The following is a 22738-nucleotide window of genomic DNA, read 5'->3' as shown; positions in this document are numbered from 1 at the left end:
CTGTTCCTGACCGTGTACACACTGCTATACACAATGGCTACACCCTAAGTAGTGCACTACATAGTGAACAGGGAATGAATTCAATTTCTTTCAGCTGTTTCATTCTTTTTTCCTCTATTTCTTTCTTTCATTGGTCACTTTCAGCTCCTTGACAGTGTGTGTGTGTGTGTCTAAGTGCACATGAGGTTTATTACTGTCCAATTAGTGTAACTCTATCATTAACAGTGATTAATTGCTGATGACATTAATGATGTGCCTGAACACTGCCTCAAGTCTCTCTCTCTCTCACACACACACACACACACACACACACACACGAGCCACCACTCCTCCCTTTCTATCCTCTGTTCCTCCTAGCATCCAGCTGTTATTTCACAGAGGTGTTATATCTGCCCATTCTTGAGAGTGTCTTCTCACACACACACACACACACACACACACACACACACACACACACACACACACACACACACACACGGGGAGAGAGGAGAGAGAGAGAGAGAGAGAGTGATTAAAACAGTGAGAAGGAGGAAAGATAGAGAGAAAGAAAAAAGGTGATGCTGAGAGAAGGAAGGAGGAAAAGAAAGAAGACATGTTAGAGATGAGTCGTGGTGATGGAAGAACAGATATATGGAGAAAGAAAGAGAGAGAGAGAGAGAGAGAAGACGAAGAAAAAAGAGATGAGAGAAAATGATAAGAGGCTACAGTAGATGGAGAAGGAAGAGAAGAGAGAGAAAACAGTGAGTGCAGGGGTGTGGTCACTAACACAGTTCAGCTCAGTGTGTGTGTGTCATTTTGAGCAAATCCGTTGTGACGCGTCCCTCAGTTTACACACACACAGCTTTCTAGTAACAGTGTTTGGAAACAACAGTGATTCACACACACACACACACACACACACACACACACACACACACACACACACACACACACACACACAGAGTAAAGTACAGTAAGTCACGCTCAGCCAATCACAGCCCTCCTCCATGGAGATGTTGTCATGGCGATTACTGATTCTTAAAAAACCTGTACTCAATGACCTTCAACTGTTCAGTCCATTATTCACACCTCCATCACTCTCTCTCTCCCCTCCATCTCTCTCTCCCCTCCATCACTCTCTCCCCTCCATCACTCTCTCATCCCTTCATTTCTCTCTCCCCTCCATCTCTCTCTCATCCCTCCATTTCTCTCTCCCCCATCACTCTCTTTCTCCCCTCATCACTCTCTCTCCCATCCATCTCTTTCTCTCTCCCCTCCATCACTCTCTCTCTCCCCTCCATCACTCTCTTTCTCCCCTCCATCACTCTCTCTCTCATCCATCTCTTTCTCTCTCCCCTCCATCACTCACACGCTCCCCTCAATCACTCTCATCCCTCTATCACTCTCTCTCATCCCTCCATTTCTCTCTCTCATCCCTCCATCACTCTCATCCCTCCATTTCTCTCTCTCCCCTCCATCACTCTCTCCTGTCCATCTCTTTCTCTCTCCCCTCCATCACTCACTCTCATCCCTCCATCACTCTCTCATCCCTCCATCACTCATCTCTCATCACTCTCTCTCCTGTCCATCTCTTTCTCTCTCCCCTCCATCACTCACTCTCATCCCTCCATCACTCTCTCATCCCTCCATCACTCATCTCTCCATCATTCTCTCTCCCTCCATCACTCATCTCTCCATATCTCTCTTTCATCCATCTATCTCATCCCTCCAACTCTCTCTCCCCTCCATCTCTCTCTCATCCCTCTATCTCTCCCTCTCATCCCTCCATCTCTCTCCCTCCATCACTCTCATCCCTCCATATCTCTCTCCCTCCATCTCTCTTTCATCCATCTATCACATCCCTCCAACTCTCTCTCCCCTCCATCTCTCATCCCTCCCTCTCATCCCTCCATCACTCTCTCTCCCTCCATCATTCTCTCTCCCCTCCATCATTCTCTCTTTCATCCTTTCATCTCTCCTTCTCATCCCTCCATCTCTCATCCCTCCATCCATCCCTCTCTCTCTTTCATCCCTCCATCTCTCCCCCTCTGTATTTCTCTCTCCTCCAGCTCTCTCTCATCTCTCCATCACTCTTTCATCCATCTTGTTCTCCCCTCCATCTCTCTCTCCCTCCCTCATCCCTCCATGTTCCTCATCCCCATTTCATTTTCTCATCCCTCCATCTCTCTCATTCATCCATCTCTCTCACCTCTATTTCTCTCTCCCTCATCCCTCCATCTTTCTCATCCCACCATTTCTCTCTCATCCCACCCCCTCTCTCATCCCTCCAACTATCTTTCTCATCCATCCATCTCTCCTTCTCATTCCTCCATCTCTGTCTCACCCCTCCATCTCTTTCTCATCCCCCATATCTCTCAGCCCTCCCTCATCCCTCCATGTTCCTCATCCCCATTTCTCTTTCTCATCCCTCCATCTCTCTCATTCATCCATCTGTCATCCATCTCTCTCTCCCCTCTATTTCTCTCTCCCTCATCCCTCCATCTTTCTCATCCCACCATTTCTCTCTCATCCATCCATCTCTCCTTCTCATTCCTCCATCTCTGTCTCACCCCTCCATCTCTCACTCATCCCTCCATCTCTCCCTCATCCCTCCATCTCTCTCTCATCCATCTCTCTCTCATCCCTCCATCTATTCTCTCACCCTGTCCACCTCTCATCCCCTCTCTCTGTCCTTAAAAGAGAAAACCATACTTTTAATTTTCTGGCATCATCTATACATCATCATCCTTCTGGCATGTTAAATGTGAAAGATGGAGATAGTGAGGAGAGAGACGGGGAGGGAGAGAGAGAGAGAGAGAGAGAGAGAGAGAGAGAGAATCACAGCAGAAGTAATGTGTTTTGACAGACTGGTGGATGGGGTGAGGAACAGAGCGAGAGAGAGAACTAGGTATTTTCCTGAGAGCGCAGGACGTCAAGTGCCGATAGAGAACGACGAAAACACAAGTACTTTATAAAGTTATCCGATTGATGAAGCCACTCAGATTCCTCACTGAGAGAGAGAGAGTTAAAAAGGAAAACCAAGAACAAATTAAACCTCTCTCTCTCTCATGTTTGAGAGTGTAGACGAGTCTCTCCAGGAGGCCACTGCCTACTGACCCTCTCCTCTCACACCCTGTCCATCTCTCTCTCACACACACACACACACACACACACACACAAAGGATAAAATCTAATTATGGTGCAAGAGTATGAAAGCATTAATTGTAATTAATAATGATGTAATTATTTATTTATAATACTATAATGAATCAGAAATCTTTAATAAATCCTGCAGCTGTCGTTGTGATATAATTTTCTGAAATATGATTCGTAACTGATTATGAAAATTAATTATCATTATGTTAATGTTAACACAATCTCAGTTCACACGACACGTTGCTTTTACAAATCTCTAGTTTCACTGCCTGAGTGCGCGCGCACACACACACACACACACACCTCGAGAGTGTACTCATACTGAATCACTGTAACACTACAAGGGGCGGGGCCAAATGTTGATTCCAAAGAGGGGTGGAGCTAAAACAAAAAGTACCATTTGGCTACTATAGTGATGACTTCTGCTGTAACACAGCCTTTTTAAATATTTTACACTCTCTTTAAAAATAAACATTAAAGTCCACATCCTCTTCAGTTTTTCTTCACCGGAACGCCTTTCGAAAACTTAAAACACTCCACTATCCTCAAACATCCTGGTATTTTTAAAAATTATTTTCTACGGTCAGTAGTTAGCTATCAAGCCAACTAGCTCTTTATGTTTAGTGACTCCAATAACAACGTCTCACTGTTACACTAACAAGCTAGCGATATTTATTCATGGCGTAATGTGCTAGCTAGCTGTTTGCGTTTAGCTAACCACCTCCATTGACCATTATCTAGATCAGACGTGGGCAAACTACGGCCCGCGGGCCACATCCGGCCCGTTGGCATTTTTAATCCGGCCCGCGGAAGACAATCATATAAATGCGATTGAGCAGATCTATAAACTATAAGCGTCAGTGTTATCACGTAGACAGGTGTTCTAGAGATCCGTCTTTCCAGTTAGTCGTATTCACGCGAGATTACATTGGCAGAGTGGTGCAGCGAGTGCCATGGAAGTCATTCTGGCGCCCGTGCCACTGATGATCTCGAGAACACAGGATAAAACTTTACAGTGAGTGGTCCTAAAAAAAGAAAAGTGGACAGTGAGTGCAGGGTGTTCAATAAAGAATGGACAACTAAATATTTTTTTGCTGAAGTCCGATCAAAGGCTGTATGTCTTATTTGCAAAGAAACCGTTGCAGGTTTAAAGGAATATAACATCAAACGGCACTTTTCCTCCAAGCATGCTAATTATGCTAACAACCAGTCAGCGCAAGCACGGACGAATACAGCTCAGCGGTTGCGGAGTGAATGTGAGTATTAACACTTTCTCTTTTTAAAACTATGTTGGAGTGTAATAAGATGGTAGTCACATGTTTACAGACATAATAATATAAAAAGTATAACTCTTAGTAATTTTGGTTGTCGTGGGTGGCTGCTGTAGTGCTGGTGTTTGTTTTTAAGTACCATGTGCTTTTGGGTGTTGGCTCCGCCCCTCATTTATGTCCCTGTCTGCTATTATAGGTGTATTATGAGCAGCTGACCTTGCTTCTGCTTATATCTGTTCCTGGACTTTTGCCTGTGGAGGTTATTCTGATCTATGAGTGGCCTTTTGGAATATGAAAACCTGTTTGGAACCTGTGTTTTGATTTTTTGAGGACTGGAAATATTTCAGTGAGTGACTTTGAACCTGAAAACCAGTTTGGAGTTTTTTGCTTTCTTGAGCTGTTTTGTTTGATTTTGTGGGCTGGATGGATCCAGTGCCAAACCACTGAACTGCAAACATGTTGGCATGGTGTGGTACCCAAACTGTTGAACTGCAAACATGTTGGAATGGTGTGGTGCCTCTCCTACTAATGGTGGTTGGTTGTACTGGCAGGCTGGAAGTGGATGGTTAAAAAAAAAAACACTCAGGTGTAAATCTACAAGTTCAGTGAAATGTACAAGAATGATATGTACTGCTATGTAATTTAGTTCAATTTAATGATATGCAATTTAGTTGTATGTATAAAATGATACAAGTATACAAATACACTGGCATCCTACTCATCCTGGCAGCTCAAATATGTAATTTAAGAATTAAGTGTGCTACTTTTCTTACTATCACGTGTGTGTGTGTGTGTTACTTTTCTGGATGGATCCAGTGCCAATCTATTGAACTGCAAGGATTTTTCTGCTCTGCCTTTGTTGACTGAGAACTAAAATAAATGTCAATCTGATCTGCATTTGGGTCTCTGTCAGTGAAGGCCTTACAATAACACTAACGCTTTTCCGGTTTATGTTCGATATGTATGAATTTGGTGTTGGCCCGGCCCGCCTGGCAAATTTCAAAAGTCAATGTGGCCCCTGAGCCAAAAAGTTTGCCCACCCCTGATCTAGACAGTAAGCTGGCTAGGTTTAGCAAACAAGTATTTACCCTAAAAAACACACCACTACATTTAAAAACCATTACAGGTCACATAAAGTGAACGCTGAATAAATTCCAAACATCACATGAGAACTGCACACACAACATCGTACTGAACCAGTTCCAGATTTAAGATAAACTGGATTTGCGATTTGTAAAATGATGATTTCATGTACTGCGTCAATAAATACACGAGACACGCGGCCTTGTGACTGCACGGATCCTTTAATTCCAGGATTGAAGGTTACATCTCAAAGACAAATGGATAACACTGCATACGTCTCGGCCCTCCTTCGCATCTGATTCAGTAAAACTCAGGCATGATTTTACTTTTATTTCTTAAAAAAAAAAAAATCCCTTAACATGTACGACACTAAACACAGTGAGAAATTCAACATTATCGCACCATGTTATTATTATTATTATCTTTTTTCCTAACATGTGCAACCCTTTTTTCAGTCATAAAATCATTAAATCATTAAAATAATTCACAGTACAGAATATTTGTGCAGGATTTAGTCTGAAAATCTTTCTACCAGTCTACGTCATGTGCTCACGGTGCTCAAGGGAGTTTTACTTACCCGAACCTCTTAGCAGAAATGATTCAGTTCTAATGTTTATAGTTAATTCATATTTAGAATTTTTGGAATGTGTAGCATTAAGGAGCTATCACAGGAGACAGCTAGTTAACTACTTACAAAAAAAAAAAAACCCTCATTCTTGTACAAATATTCATTAACACATTTTATGTTTCATTTGATCTTTGTTTGATTGATAGTTTTGTTCAAACTTTCATTAAAAAGTAACTTGGTAAATAACTCAAAAAGAGTCAAAAACAACACTAAAATGAGTTAAAGGGGAACCGAAGTCATTTTTAAACTTGCTTTATTTCTTAATTAACGTGTTATTCAATTACGTTTTCGGTTTTAGTAACCTTATATCGTGACTCGTATTGGCAACTAATTGCAATTAAATATTATACTTATCAGCCTATTCGGTTTTTAGCCGTGTTGAATTTAGTTCGTTCGGTCCACGGCAGGCGTCCCTTATCCGCGCGATCTTCACGAGACTTGTGCGAGACTTCGAAACGTCAAGTGTCAGCGCCGCCATTTTGAAAACTGTTTTCCAAGCGAAATATTGCACAAAAACGAGTTTAAATGACGATTACTGCCTACTTTTTTCAAACTTTCCTGATTGCTATCAAAACAAACAAAACTTCTGGCTTGATTACGTCAGCATTCGAAAGAGGGCGCGCGCGTCTTTTGACAACGCTGGCAGATCACTTTGACTTCCGCTGTATGTTTTACTACCGTCCTACGATGTCTCGCACAGGTTTCAACGAATCTTGTTTACGGTCATTGCTTTGACATATGGACTGATATATTACAGAGCATATTTCAAACACTCATAACTTGCTATAGCAGCGACAAAATAGCGATCAAAAATGCATTCCGATATTTAATAAAATAAGAAATAGAATCTTGATAAAAACATTTGCCTTCAGTTCTCCTTTAACCACGACACAGTGATAAAGCTTGCTAGCATATAAACGTTTTATCTGATGATCTTTCATGCTATATTTCTAATTATCTTCATTTCCAAAGAACCTGAACCGACACACCGTTCCATTTCAAAAGGGAACGTTTTGCACGTTGGCTCCAGAGAGAGTCGGAGCTAATGCGGTGATGGAGAGATGGTTTCCAGTAGAACGACTTTCGAATGACTTGGAATGATTGACTGCTGGATTGTCTTTTAAAGCACTCGACTACCAAACATGATTCATGCTAGCTAGCAGCAAAGTTAGTTCAACGTTAGCTACACAGCAAGCTAAGTCTCCATAAAGATTTTATCAGTAGGCGTTGTACAACATCATGTGCATTTTCTTCATCATCATTGGTCCCTTGATGTAGCCAATCACAATCATTTCTGCTTTTCAGTAGAAGTCTGAGGAAGTAAATCTCCTGGCTGTGCTACGAGTGCTCTTCGTAAGTGCGCTAGCAACAAAAAGTCGTTTTACATCACACCTTTCACTTCACATCGCTTTTACTCTTTTCTATTTTAAAAGTTGATCGTATTGGTCATAGAGCTGAAGCCACCTCACGTAAGAAAAGTTTTCAAGTAGTTACTTAAGATGGCATTTATATATATAATTTTGTTCCAAGTATCAATCTTTTGATCTCAAATGTAATCATAAATATGCACTGTGTGTAAATAAATTCCAGAAGTAAAATGTTCAGTATTTAAATGTATAACAGCGCACTGATGAAACTATTCGTAAGGAAGATAAACTGCTGGAACATTTGTTTGGCCTCTCGAATAAAATAACCTTCTTGATGTTTTTCACGAGATCCGGATGATCTCTGTTGTGAATTCTCTAACCAAGTGTGAAAACGTGGGCTTGTGTCAGATTATACGATGAAGATCCTCCAACGGTAGACCTGCGATTAAACAACATGAAAACAAACACAAAGGAACAGTTTCGTGTCCATGAGCATGTTTCGATGATCACCATCGTATCACTGTGTTTTCTCGCTGCCCCGTGAATTTGCTCTCCTCCTGTTGGTGGAGTTCAGACAAGAGTTTAATCAGCGCTCGCACTCTTTAGAAAACGTCTCACACTCAGGGAACGTTATCGTGTTTCTTAAATCACGAAGTGGCACGTTACGTGCTCCAACACCGCAATCTCAACTCACAACCAAAGAATGCTTTTACGACATACGATTTCTATCAGCATCAGCTAAAACAGCGAGAGGACGACTGTGAGCGAGTCGGAGTCGCTGTTTTTACCCTCGCGGCTCTGAAACTGGTGGCTGAATGGAGCTCGCTAAGCTACAGGATAGAGCGCTAATGCTAATGAAAGTTGAGACACGTTGAGACAAGAAGTAAACACCTTATTTTGGTCACAATTCATTACGTATAATTAAAGACTTGAAAACAGGCAAACATCAGAATTTGGCTCTTCCAAGAGGATGACATCGTGACTGCTTTCTCACAACACCACGCATTTTTTAAGAAGGTCGTACTTTAAGTCATTTTAAATAATTTATCGTATATAGAAATACATTTTTATAGCATTATATATATATATTTTATTCACTTATATATCCTACTCCAGTAATAATAATAATAATAATAATAAATAATAATAATAATAATAAATGCAGTTTGGTACAGTTTAATTCCAGATAATTATATTTTTCTGTTTGATTTGTCAACATTTTTCAGGTTCGTCACTTGGACAAACCACAGCTAACCCTAAAACTACAAGGAACACACACTTGATCTCAGATCAGCAAGCTCAAGTAAAAAAAGAAATACAAAAAGGCTTTTTCTCCAGATTTTCGAAACACTTCACAATTTTTTTTTTCAACAAAACATGAAAAAGCGCTGACTGAGTGATCCAAGTTCAAGAAACACAATTAAACACAGCGACGCCTCGTGCTTCCTGTCAGCATGTAAAACGTTAACTAGCATTGTTAGCAAAACTAAAAAAGGAAAGTGGATAGCCCACAGCTAGCTAGCTTTTCCAGTCTGATGCTAGCCTGCTTACATCGCAACTTTACAAAACCCTTTAAATGTTGTTTCAAGCTGATTTCCTTTTAACCGGTCCTAAAGCAAGAAAAAAAAAAGATGCTTTTTATGGGGGAGCAAAAATTCACTCCTTCACTCACGAGGAAGCTAACAATGCTATCGAACACGGCTAGGCTGGTGTGTTCCATGGCAACGTGTGTTACAAGTGTACCACTGTTGACGCTTTTCCATAACAAATAGGGAATGATTTTTGTCGTAAATATACAAAATCCAATATTTTGAAAAAAAAAAAGAAAAAAAGGCACAGCTAGCTGGTGTAACTTAAAGGAACAAGTTGAAGCAAAAGGCAACGAGAAAAAGACCTTTTCCTTTTCAGAAATGAGAGAATTTCTTCAAATTAAGTCCTTAAACAGAAGCAGCATTGCCAGATATACCATAATTATCGTATTTGTAAAAGAAAAAAAAGAGTCATTCATCTCAATAAATACGTGTTTTCTGAAATTACACCTTCACACTGATTAGTTCTCTTGGTTATGATTCATGTGCACTCCTTTTCCTCAAATTATGATCATTTTAAATTTCAACCCTGAACAGAACTGCTGAGATGGTTAAACTGGTTAATCAAGTACAGTACGATCATAATTAGACTAACTAACCAGCTTATAAATACATTAAATCATCTGCATATTCATGTTTCTATTTATTTCCTAATACTGCCTTTTTAATGGAATCTAAGTGCTGTATATAACCACGTCTAGCTCTCACTGCGTCTCACGCTCACACACGCTGACGTCTCGAACACCAAATGATGTGTGAAAATCTTTCACTGAATACGAGATGAATGTCATAAACACAATTTTCTACAACTCGACCCCCCCGAGGGCTTACTGATTCACATCCTCACCGTTAGAATTGAATAAATATGAACAGAAATATCAGAAACGCTTCCTTTTAGTGGTTCTTTTCCTCCTGTGGGACTTAGCCGGGGAACGTTCTGATTGGTCCATCATGAGGCTTCTGTTAAAGGTAGAAGCCAGTGGCTGGAGGATCTGTGACAGGTGGGAGGGGCTTGTCACCAGGCACGGGTGTCACACCGTTGTCATCAGGGAACGGGCAGGTCATGGTGGGATTGAGGATGAAGCCATTTTCCATCTAAGAGCGCGCACACACACACACACACACACACACACACACACACACACACACACACACACACACACAGAAATGCATTAGAAAATAGACTTCACAAAAGAAAGCTATTGTGTGAAATGAGCATTTCTGTTTGAATGGAGCCACAACAATGTGTTTGATGAAGTGTGTGTGTGTGTGTGTGTGTGTGTGTGTGTGTGTGTGTGTGTGTGTTTGATAATGCTGAGAGTAGATTGTAGGTCAATAGTGCTTATGCTTGGCTGATCAGGGCAGCTCTATTCTCTTAACAGAAAGCTCTGACCACAAAAACCTCCACACACACACACACACACACACAACTCTGAACACTGTCTGCTTATTCCGCATTTATCACTACAAAATATCGCTTTTTCCATATCCTGTAATCAATAATAACACCGATAATTTAAAGAGAGAGCACACAAACATCATGTTGCGAGAAACGTGAGACCATTTTGAGTCTAATGAGGACAGACGCGTCCCACTGGAGCCCCATCGTGTCCCGCTGCTTTGGAAGCCCTGCTCCTTCAGCCCTGTCCTCATGTATATGGATATTTTTGAAAACGTCGTCCTGCCTTCTATATACAACAACATTTTGGGTCTCAAACGTCCTCAAAGCTGGAGAAATGACAAAACTCCACTTTCAGTGTTGTTGTATAGATGGGAGGAGTGTTTCTGGGAAGAATAACCCCATCGTGACGTGAATCTGCCACACCCGCTGTGTGTTTTTCCGTGTATTATGAATGTTTGTCATGGCTGCTGACCAGGTTCTTAGTTTGTGCTCTGTAATTTCTTATTTGATAAAACAATTTTAAATGTCTTTCTTAAAAAAAGTGTTTTTTATATATATATATATATATATATATATATATATATATATATATATATATATATATATATATATATATAAATAAATAAAACAGTTATTCCACGAAATCGAGTCGTACATGAGCTGATAGGTGATGACCTAGCACCGAGTTGTCTATAATCCAGAGATTGAGTGGAATGACTGTTTTATTCTACCCACATTCACTGGATTTTGAGAAACAAAGCATTTTCAATTTCTATTTTTTGCAAATTTGATAAATAGAAACTTTATACAAAACGTCTGACAAAATCATTTCCACTTAGAATGTAAACAAATCGGCGAAATGACAGGAGCAATTTGTGGAAAATGCGATCATAATTCTTGAACCCACAGAGGTAGCAGTAGGGGTTTGGTGCAGTGTGGATTGGGTGGCAGTCGAAGGCAGGGGCCTCGACGACCTGATCCCCGGACACAGCGGCTGGCTGTTGGGACATGGAATGTCACTTCGCTGGGGGGGAAAGAGCCTGAGCTTGTGCGGGAGGTTGAGAGGTACCGGCTAGAGATAGTTGGGCTCACCTCCACGCACAGCTTGGGCTCTGGAACCCAGCTCCTCGAGAGGGGCTGGACTTTCCACTTCTCTGGAGTCGCCCGTGGTGAGCGGCGGCGGGCTGGTGTGGGCTTGCTTATAGCTCCCCAGCTCAGCCACCATGTGTTGGAGTTTACCCCAGTGAACGAGAGGGTCGTCTCTCTGCGCCTTCGGATTGGGGAGAGGGCTCTTGCTGTTGTTTGTGCCTACGGGCCAAATAGCAGTATAGAGTATCTGGCCTTCTTGGAGTCCCTGGGAGAGGTACTGAGGGGTGCTCAGACTGGGGACTCCATTGTGCTACTGGGGGACTTCAATGCTCACGTGGGCGACGACAGTGACACCTGGAGGGGCGTGGTTGGGAGGAACGGCCTCCCCGATCTGAACCCGAGTGGTGTTTTGTTATTGGACTTCTGTGCTAGTCACGGTTTGTCCATAACGAACACCATGTTCGAGCATAGGGGTGTCCATAAGTGCACGTGGCACCAGGACACCTTAGATCGGAGGTCGATGATCGACTTTGTAGTCGTTTCATCTGATCTCCGGCCCCATGTCTTGGACACTCGGGTGAAGAGAGGGGCTGAGCTGTCAACTGATCACCACCTGGTGGTGAGTTGGATCCGCTGGCGGAGGAGGAAGCTGGACAGACCTGGCAGGCCCAAGCATATGGTGAGGGTCTGCTGGGAACGTCTGGCCGAGCACTCTGTTGGGGAGGTCTTTAACTCCCACCTCCGGGAGAGCTTTTCCCAGCTTCCGAGGGAGGCGGGGGACATTGAGTCTGAGTGGACCATGTTCTCTACCTCCATTGTGGACGCAGCTGTTCGGAGCTGTGGCCGCAAGGTCTCCGGTGCCTGTCGTGGCGGCAATCCCCGAACCCGGTGGTGGACACCGGAAGTAAGGGATGCCGTCAAGCTGAAGAAGGAGTCCTATCGGGCCATGTTGACCTCCGGGACTCCTGAGGCAGCCGACGGGTATCGGCAGGCCAGGCGTGCTGCAGCTCGGGCAGTTGCGGAGGCAAAAACTCAGAACTGGGAAGAGTTCGGGGAGGCCATGGAGAAGGACTATCGGTCGGCCTCGAAGAAATTCTGGCAAACCGTCCGGCGCCTCAGGAGGGGGAAGCAGTACTCTGCCAACACTGTTTACAGTGCGGGTGGGGAGCTGTTGACCTCGACTGGGGACATTGCCGGGCGGTGGAAGGAATACTTTGAGGATCTCCTCAATCCCACCGTCATGTCTTCCACTGAGGAGACAGAGGCTGATGACTCAGAGGTGGACTTGTCCATTACCCAAGCCGAAGTCACTGAGGTGGTTTGCAAGCTCCTCGGTGGCAAGGCACCGGGGGTGGATGAGATCCGCCCTGAGTATCTCAAGTCTCTGGATGTTGTGGGGCTGTCTTGGTTGACACGCCTCTGCAACATCGCGTGGCGGTCGGGGACAGTGCCTCTGGAGTGGCAGACTGGGGTGGTGGTCCCTCTTTTTAAGAAAGGGGACCGGAGAGTGTGCTCCAATTATAGGGGAATCACACTTCTCAGCCTCTCAGGGAAAGTTTACTCCAGGGTACTGGAGAGGAGAATTCGACCAATAGTCGAACCTCGGATCCAGGAGGAACAATGCGGTTTTCGTCCTGGTCATGGAACACTGGACCAGCTCTATACCCTTCATAGGGTGCTCGAGGGTTCATGGGAGTTTGCCCAACCAGTCCACATGTGCTTTGTGGATCTGGAGAAGGCATTCGACCGTGTCCCCCGTAGTATTCTGTGGGGGGTGCTTCGGGAGTATGGGGTTCGGGGCTCTTTGCTAAGGGCTGTCCGGTCCCTGTACGAACGGAGCAGGAGTCTGGTTCGCATTGCCGGCAGTAAGTCAGACCTGTTCCGAGTGCATGTTGGACTCCAGCAGGGCTGCCCTTTGTCACCGGTTCTGTTCATAATTTTTATGGACAGAATTTCTAGGCGCAGCCAGGGGCCGGAAGGAATCCTGTTTGGGAACCACAGGATTTCATCTCTGCTTTTTGCGGATGATGTTGTCCTGTTGGCTTCTTCAAACCAGGGCCTTCAGCATGCACTGGGGTGGTTTGCAGTCGAGTGTGAAGCGGCTGGGATGAGAATCAGCACCTCCAAGTCTGAGGCCATGGTTCTCGACCGGAAAAGGGTGGCTTGCCCTCTCCAGGTTGGTGGAGAAGTCCTGCCTCAAGTGGATGAGTTTAAGTATCTCGGGATCTTGTTCACGAGTGAGGGAAGGATGGAGTGTGAGATCGACAGGCGGATCGGTGCAGCCTCCGCAGTGATGCGGTCGCTTTACCGGTCCGTCGTGGTGAAGAAGGAGCTGAGCCAAAAGGCGAAGCTCTCAATTTACCGGTCGATCTACGTTCCGACTCTCACCTATGGTCATGAGCTTTGGGTAATGACAGAAAGAACAAGATCGCGGATACAAGCGGCTGAAATGAGTTTCCTTCGCAGGGTGGCTGGGTGCTCCCTTAGAGATAGGGTGAGAAGCACAGTCACTCGGGAGGAGCTCGGAGTAGAGCCGCTGCTCCTCCACATCGAGAGGAACCAGCTGAGGTGGCTCGGGCATCTTTTTCGGATGCCTCCTGGACGCCTCCCTGGGGAGGTGTTCCAGGCATGTCCCCCCGGGAGGAGGCCCCGGGGAAGACCCAGGACACGCTGGAGGGACTATGTCTCTCGGCTGGCCTGGGAACGCCTCGGTGTTCTTCCCGAGGAGCTGGCCGAGGTGTCTGGGGAAAGGGAAGTTTGGGCTTCCATGCTTAGACTGCTGCCTCCGCGACCCGGTCCCGGATAAGCGGAAGAAGACGAGATGAGAATTCTTGAAAAAAAAAAACATTCTTACCATCAAATACTTTCATTTCATATTTTGTTGCTTTTTTTGTATTTTTTGGGGTTTTCTTCTTCGTTAGGGTTTTTCAGTGATTGGCAAACCAACTTTAAGGTGCATTACTGCCACCGACTGGGCTGGAGTGTGGAACAGGTGATATTGGTGGGGGACTATATTCTTTGAGCTATTTCTATTTCTTTTAAATAATTGATCATTTTTGTGGTTTTGTTTTTGAGTAGAGTTTTTATTTCATCCTCGGTTGGTTCAGCAACACGCGCCACCATTTTGTTTTTCTCTACTCACGGGATATGAACTGATAGCCTTGTAGTCGAGTAGCCAATCAGAGCGTATGATTGCTCATATCCAGTGAATGTGGAGAGAATAATAGCGGATAGATTTTATTTCCCATGAATGAACTCAAAACATTCTCCATTTTGCGTAACAGAAAGCGAGGACACCGTGTCAGCGCATCATTCAAGAGTGAAAATCGAGTCAGTGCTTGAGTCGAGTCGAACAAACTCAAGTGAGATGTGGTGAAGGGGGCGGGGCTTCCAGAGAGTCAGTTAATATTAGATATTGAACTGTCAATCGTTCTAGATTCCTATGTCAATTTTATTCGAGGGAAAAATAAGACTGCAGTTTTAATGTATTCGAGTAACTATGATGATGTTAAAGTGTGCAGCTCCTACGTAGAATCCATAAACGTTGGCAGGTATGATGTTGATAGATTATTTGCTGATTCAAGCTAAAAACCAGATTAATTGTCGTGAAAGCAGTTTTAAACTCCGATCAGAACCTTGATTGTGTTCTTTATTCATTACTGGGATAAATACAATGTTGAAGATTGCTGCAGCAAAAACAATACAGTTTCTCATTCCTTCTTACCTTTCTGTGGGTGGAGTCATGGGATTGTGTGGAATCAAACAATTCATAAGCATCCAATGAGGGAAGAATGTGATCCAGTGAGGAGTTTTGATTGGTGTAGGAATAATTCATTGGTGGTTGTTTTGTGTAAAGCTGCTGATAAGATGATGAGGATGATGTTGGCATGCCACTTTGAAATTCCCCAACCGATCTATGACTGAGCTCCACCCCGGACATGGTGGCCATATTATAATCCACATGGCCACTCGTGGTGACCAGTTGGTCTATGTAGCTGGGTCCTTGCCACTGGGAGTTGGAGTAGATCCCATTTTTAGAGCCACCACCATCCATATGTTCATGTGGAAAATAGGGTTGCGTCTGGTTTTGGCTCCAAGGCTCCTGATGTTTATTGGTTTCTGGAAACTTTACAGTGACCAGTGAGACTTCCTCCACAGTTTGCTGAGGGATCCAGTGACCTTTCTGAGGATCAGCTACTGCATTAACTAGTACTGAACTGTGCTGAGGGAATGAAACTTCACTAGTCTGTGTCTCGGGAATCCAGCTGTGGCATTTTTGGTGCAAGGACCGAGTACTCAAGTGCTGCTGCATCTGCTGTGACAGATGCAGAATGGGTGACGAATGTCTGGGAGGTGGGAAGGGTAAATACTGGCTTGAAACAGTCGTAGGAGTCGAATCAGACATGGAGGGCAGGTTATATGGATTTGAGGAGCTCTCTACAGGGTCCACAAGGTCTGGGGCAGTAACAGGAACAAGACTATCCTGGTTGCTTATCCCATTTTCTAGTGAATCATGGATATAGGACAGGATCTCATTGTTAGTCAGGAGGTCATTAAGTGAAGGTACATATTCTGGCTCCATTTCCACCTGGATCATCCTCTTGTCCAGGAGCAGCAGCTCCAGATCCTCGGCATCCAATCCCAGATTTTCCAGTGCATTAAACAACTCACTGTTGGAGCAGTTTTCGTCGTTTTCTAGTGACAGAGAATCTAATGTAGCCAGCAGAGGGTCGAAACTAGTTGGAACTTCAGACTTGGGAACTTCACTTACACTATTTGGTGCAGAATTCCAGTTCTCGCTGTCCACAGATGTGGAAAAAGTGCTAGTCTCGTCCTGTTTGCTCAAAAAGCTGCTACAGTATGGTACTTTAGGGTCTGATGCAGGTTGGCATACGTAAACAGACTCATCCTGCCTCATCATTGCACCAAGCAGGGAGCTTGGGTCCAGCTCATCTTTTGACCCTTTGTCTACTTTGGTTTTCTTGGCCTTCCCAAGCTTGCCTTTGGCCACCATGTTATCAGAGAAGCCGGGGATGGGGAAGCTGGTCTGATACAACAAAGCTTCGCCAGTTGCAAACGTGAAGGGGAGGTGCATGGAGCGTTTCCTTAGATGTTCATCTCCTTCTTCCTCCCTGAGCATGATTAAAAAAAAAAAGTTAGTACAGCTGATAAACATGGGAACTAAATTATGATTAAAAATAAGATGGAAAAATCATCTTTCCCTATTAGTAACAACTGAAAATGGGTCATTTCGACCTGCATTTTCATCAGAACTCACCTGAGAGGCCTCTGAGTGGCAATGATGTAATCAGGTTTGCCATTTTTGTAGACGAGTCTAGCATTGGCCTGCACCCATTTCCACCGGTTTTCCTTGGTGAGCAGTCGAAAGACAGTCAGGCCACTTTCCCCGGTCTTAATCACTGTGAAAGCACATTTCAAACTTGTTTGCATTGCATCTATTTAAAAAAAAAACATTTTAATCAGAATAAAACCAAACAAACACTGCAAGTAAATCAACCAGCACTGCTTGTAATGCCATGTAATTCCACATATTCACACTATATGGCCAAAGGTATATGGACGCCTGGCCATGACACCCATATGCGGTTCTTCCCCAAAACTGTTATCACAAAACTGAAAGCACATTATTATAGACAATGCCCCTGTGCACAAAGTTCAATTCAATGCAAAATTTATTGATCTAGGGCAGTTCGGCTTAAGTGAGGTCGAGTTTGCGCGCATGCACGTTGCTGTCCGTGTATGGCAGAAACGAGAAATGGTGGTCAGTTGCTGTGTTGTAGGATGCACAAACCGATTTGTGAAAGGAGGTGATATAACGTTCTTTTGCTTTCCCTGTGGGAAAAGACGTTGCCAGGCATGGATTAGAGCATCGAACAGGAAGAATTTTGTACCTAAAGAACATTCCAGGGTATGCAGTGTCCATTTTGTAAGTGGTTGGCCAGACCTTGTGAACCCAGAAGACATTGACTATGTGCCTTCAGTATTTACTTACAATGAAAAATCTGTCACTCCATTGCAGCAAAAGAGATCCAAAAGAGCAACTAGACGACATATAGTGAAGGTAAGCTCCTACTGTTGCTGTTTAAAACATTTCAGAGGACACGGTTAAATCGTTGCACTGATAATTGACATGGGTACTCTACCGTTGTTGTTGTTTCTTTTCATGCATACAGGTAATGCGGTATTAGCCATGTAGTGTAGAGTGTTATCGTTATCAGAAAATGAGCCCCCTCCCAAAAAAAAAGACGTACCAGTATTTATATGCTAACACGGGGACCAACCTCATTACACACCAGCTCTTGGATGCCATTTTCATTAGCGTTTGATGTCTCTGTCCAAGCACTTGCTGTTCTGGCCACTGTTTTCCACAATGTGGTCGTATAGGTGAACAAATTTCACTGGGGGACTGTAACTGAACATTGGGTTTAGCTTCTTGCTGACGTCTTTGAATGTCTCAGATGAGTCTGAGGTTTGGTTTTCTCTGCCTGCTCCCGGACATATGTTTTCTGAGTTACTGACTCTTCTAGCTTCAAGGAAATCATTGATCAGCTGTGCTTTTTTTAGTTTCAATCCTAAATCTTTACAAATTTAATAAAGTTCACTCAATTTGAGGTGCGATATCGCTTGTCTCTCGCTGACAGGTGTTTGTTTACATGTTGAAGTAGCCATGCTGTCTTCCTTCTGCTTTACGAGCTGGCCAGTACGCAAGCATGGCACAATTTTCTTGGCCTTAGGCCGAATGGGTCTATAGCACTTTTAACAATGGAGCTTGTCACAAAGCAGATTTATAGAAATCCTGAGATAGTGAGGTTTATAATAACATGCTTTGCTGAGATTGGAGTGGAAGAACTCAAGTGGCCTTCACAGAGCCAAGAGCAAAAACCATATTTCATAATTCACTTTTATAAATTACAATTTATAAAACCAATGGTTTCTAATGAGGAGTCAGTGTGAACTCATTTGCATAATTATTAACTTTTTACTATGTTTTAATTTTTTACATTTCTTCTATACAAAATTAGAACCAAGGCAAAGTTTAAGTCCTCATACTGACTCTTGACTCAAAAAGGTTAAATCTTCTGTATGATCTGTAGCATTGAACATAATCACTGTCCTTCCTTATCATAATATCAGAGACACTTTATGTACAGTATAAGCAATTATAATTGTGTTTAAAACTGCTTTTCATATTAGAAATACATGACTACATTGTTCTGAGGCACTGAACTTGACCCACAAGCTGCAAGTAGAGGAGATACCAGGCTATGATGTCACTTCCTGTGCTAGAGAGTTACAGTAGGTGTCTGGAGGGGGAAGGGAGGAACAGGACACGGTTGATCCTGAGTAACTTTAAGCATTAGAAAGGTAAGGACATGGTTCGAATTCCATGGGAGCCAGTGGGAGCTGAGCTCCTATAGAGTGAGGACTGGCTCCCATGAAAGCAGTAAAATCCTATATCTGTGGGGGTCTCAAAAATGCAGCATCGTTATATTTTAATCACAAATAAAGCTCATTTTTCTTCAATATACTATGTAATGGGCGGCACGGTGGTGTAGTGGTTAGCGCTGTTGCCTCACAGCAAGAAGGTCCGGGTTCGAGCCCCGTGGCCGGCGAGGGCCTTTCTGTGCGGAGTTTGAATGTTCTCCCCGTGTCCGCGTGGGTTTCCTCCGGGTGCTCCGGTTTCCCCCACAGTCCAAAGACATGCAGGTTAGGTTAACTGGTGACTCTAAATTGAGCGTAGGTGTGAGTGTGAATGGTTGTCTGTGTCTATGTGTCAGCCCTGTGATGACCTGGCGACTTGTCCAGGGTGAACCCCGCCTTTCACCCGTAGTCAGCTGGGATAGGCTCCAGCTTGCCTGCGACCCTGTAGAACAGGATAAAGCGGCTAGAGATAATGAGATGAGATGAGATACTGTGTAATATTTACATTAAAGATAAATAGCCTTAAGTAATAAGAATAAACATGTTTTCCAAAAGAATGCTGTGGCAGCGGGGGCATGGTCAAGCGCCGGTCTGTGACAGGAGGGCGGAGTCAGGGAAGGTAAGTGGCAGAATCACTACACCTGAGAGCAATTAACCTGTTTGTGTGTCTTCCCAGTGACCGCGCCCTACTTCAGGAGGGAGAGCGAGAGCAGAGGGAGCTCTCCCGAACCAGACGGCTGATGTGTGTGCGTGTGTGTGAGAGTGTCTGCGACTGAAAAGTGCAAATAAAGAGTTTTGTGAACTCAGTTCTGGCCTGCCGTCTTCTGTGCTCCGCCCATACATAGGAACTGTCACAGTGGTGCCGAAACCCAGGATCTGGAGCACAGAACGCTGAACCGCCCCATGGAGTCTTCCCCGTTCACCGACTTGGTCCATGCCCTCGCCACGGCCCAGCAAAGCCAGCACCAGGCGCTCGTCATGCTTCGTAAGGAGTAGGAGCAGCGCTTCGAGGCCCTGGTGTTGGCCCAGCAAGAGGACCGACAGGCATTTCGGCACCTCCTCACGTCGGCGGGGACAATCGACGCTTCCACCGTGGGCCCGTCCCCCCTCACCCTGACAAAGATGGGCCCACAGGATGACCCCGAGGCTTTCATCACGCTCTTTGAGCAAGTCGCGGAGACCTCGGGGTGGCCGATGGATCAGCGCGTGGCGCGCCTCCTTCCCCTGCTAACGGGGGAGGTGCAGCTGGCCGCGCTACAGCTCCCCGCCGACCGCCGGCTGGCCTACGTGGACCTTCGCCGGGCCATCCTCCAGTGTGTGGGGCGCACCGCCGAACAGCAGCGCCAGCGCTTCCGCGCTCTGAGCTTGGAGGAAGTCGGCCGCCCATTTGCGTTTGGCCAGCAACTCCGGGACGCCTGCTGGCGGTGGCTGAGGGCCAACAACCGCGACGCCGAGGAGATCGTCGATCAGGTGGTGCTGGAGCAGTTCGTCGCGCGCTTGCCCACAGGAACCGCGGAGTGGGCCCAGTGCCACCGCCCGGCGTCGCTGGATCAGGCCATCGAGCTGGCGGAGGACCATTTGGCGGCTGTTCCGGCGGCAGGACAGCAGACAATCTCTTCTCTTCTCTCCTCTTCTCTCTCTCCTGCTCCTTCTGTGTCCCGTCCTCACCCCATTCCCCCACCGCGGAGGCGGGGGCCGGCACCACCCCAGCCAGCCCACCGCACCCACGGTGCCCCCCCGTTTCGCCCTTCTGTGTCTGTCTCTCCCCCCCCTCAGGTGAGCGAGCCCCAGAACATCGGTGCAGAGAGGAAGCCTGGGTCAGTTTGCTGGCGCTGCGGGGAACCGGGCCACCTCCAACAGCAGTGCACGGCAAGGGAGGTGGGCACGGTGGTTCGGATCCCCAACGCACCAGAAGCTGCCCTCGATCGGGTCGGAGCGTATCGCATACCGGTGAGTATCCAAGGGGATACATATCAGGCGTTGGTGGATTCTGGTTGTAATCAGACCTCAATTCACCAAAGCCTGGTTCAACACGAGGCATTGGGGGGGTGCACAGGGGGTGAAGATGTTGTGTGCACACGGGGACGTTCACAGCTACCCATTGGTGTCGGTCCACATTTTTTTCCGAGGGGAAACATTTATAGTGAAGGCGGTGGCTAATCCTCGCCTTACCCACTCTTTAATTTTGGGGACTGATTGGCCGGGATTTCGGGGTTTAATGACACACTTAGTAGAGAGTGGGTCCTGCCATTTAACAGGGGGAGGTCCTAGTGTCGCTTTGGCGGGAACAGCTGTCACAGAGCCGTCTACGTCATCTCCGCGTCAGAGTGAGGAGCCTCCGGACCCTCCTCTCTCTATTGGGGAATCCCTCGCAGATTTCCCATTAGAGCAGTCGCGAGACGAGACTCTGCGACATGCGTTTGACCAAGTGAGAGTAATTGATGGTCAAACGCTCCAGCCGAACGCCACCCCGTCTTTCCCCTACTTCGCGATTATGAAGGATAGGTTATACCGAGTGACGCAGGACACTCAAACTAAAGAGCGAGTCACGCAGCTTTTAATTCCGAAGAGCCGCCGGGAATTGGTATTCCAGGCGGCTCACTTTAATCCCATGGCTGGACACCTAGGGCAGGATAAGACACTAGCCCGAATAATGGCCCGATTCTATTGGCCGGGGATTCGCGGGGATGTCCGTAGGTGGTGTATGGCGTGCCGCGAATGCCAGTTAGTGAATCCAGCGGCCATTCCAAAAGCGCCTTTGCGCCCTCTTCCATTAATCGAGACCCCGTTTGATAGAGTTGGGATGGATCTCGTCGGGCCATTAGATCGGTCAGCACGAGGGTACCGCTTTATATTAGTTCTGGTGGACTATGCAACGCGATACCCGGAAGCAGTGCCTCTTCGCAATATCTCAGCACGCAGTATTGCAGAGGCGCTCTTCCGCGTTATCTCCCGAGTTGGAATCCCGAAAGAGATTCTGACTGATCAAGGCACCACGTTTATGTCACGGACACTGCGCGAACTGTATGGGTTATTGGGGATTAAGCCGATCAGCACCAGAGTGTATCACCCACAAACGGACGGTTTAGTGGAACGGTTCAATCGCACCCTTAAGAATATAATTAAAAAATTCGTAAGTGAGGACGCACGTAATTGGGATCAGTGGCTCGAGCCCTTGCTGTTTTCAGTGCGAGAGGTCCCCCAAGCCTCCACGGGGTTCTCCCCGTTCTAATTATTATATGGGCGTAAGCTGCGCGGCATTCTAGATATGCTGCAGGAAAATTGGGAGGAGGGACCTTCACAAAGCAAAAATGAAATTCAATATGTTATGGACCTGCTGCGCAAAACTCCACACACTCACACACCTAACCCAGGAGAATTTGCGGCAGGCCCAAGAACGGCAAGCCCGCCTGTACAACAAGGGTACGCGCCTTAGGGAGTTCACACCGGGAGATAAGGTACTCGTACTGTTGCCCACGTTGAGCTCCAAATTGATCGCCAAGTGGCAAGGACCCTTTGAGGTCACACGGCGAGTCGGGGACGTCGACTATGTGGTGAGGCGAACGGACAGGGGTGGGGCGCTACAGATTTACCACCTCAATCTGCTTAAACTCTGGAATGAGGAAGTCCCCGTGGCGTTGGTGTCGGTGGTTCCGGAGAAGGCGGAGCTGGGGCCGGAGGTTCAAAAAGGGGCATTGGCATCAAGTACCTCTCCGGTCCCCTGTGGAGAT

General features: G+C 45.7%; 1 protein-coding gene across 1 annotated transcript in view; it reads right to left on the bottom strand.

The window, feature by feature from the left end:
- Positions 1-6239: 6239 nt before the first annotated feature.
- Positions 6240-22738, bottom strand: part of ahr1b (aryl hydrocarbon receptor 1b) — a 29284-nt gene continuing 12785 nt past the window's right edge. Inside the window, exons 9-11 of the mRNA XM_060911782.1 lie at positions 16843-16984; positions 15289-16696; positions 6240-10168 (exon numbers count right to left, since the gene is read on the bottom strand). Of these exons, the coding sequence (XP_060767765.1) occupies positions 10037-10168; positions 15289-16696; positions 16843-16984 (1682 nt within the window). The 3' untranslated portion in view covers positions 6240-10036. The remainder of the gene's footprint in view (positions 10169-15288; positions 16697-16842; positions 16985-22738) is intronic.

The sequence above is a fragment of the Neoarius graeffei genome, chromosome 27 (genome assembly GCF_027579695.1).
Source record: "Neoarius graeffei isolate fNeoGra1 chromosome 27, fNeoGra1.pri, whole genome shotgun sequence".
Taxonomy (NCBI): Eukaryota; Metazoa; Chordata; class Actinopteri; order Siluriformes; family Ariidae; genus Neoarius; species Neoarius graeffei.
Note: the sequence above shows the minus strand (reverse complement) of the source record. Positions and strands in the feature narration are given on the sequence as shown.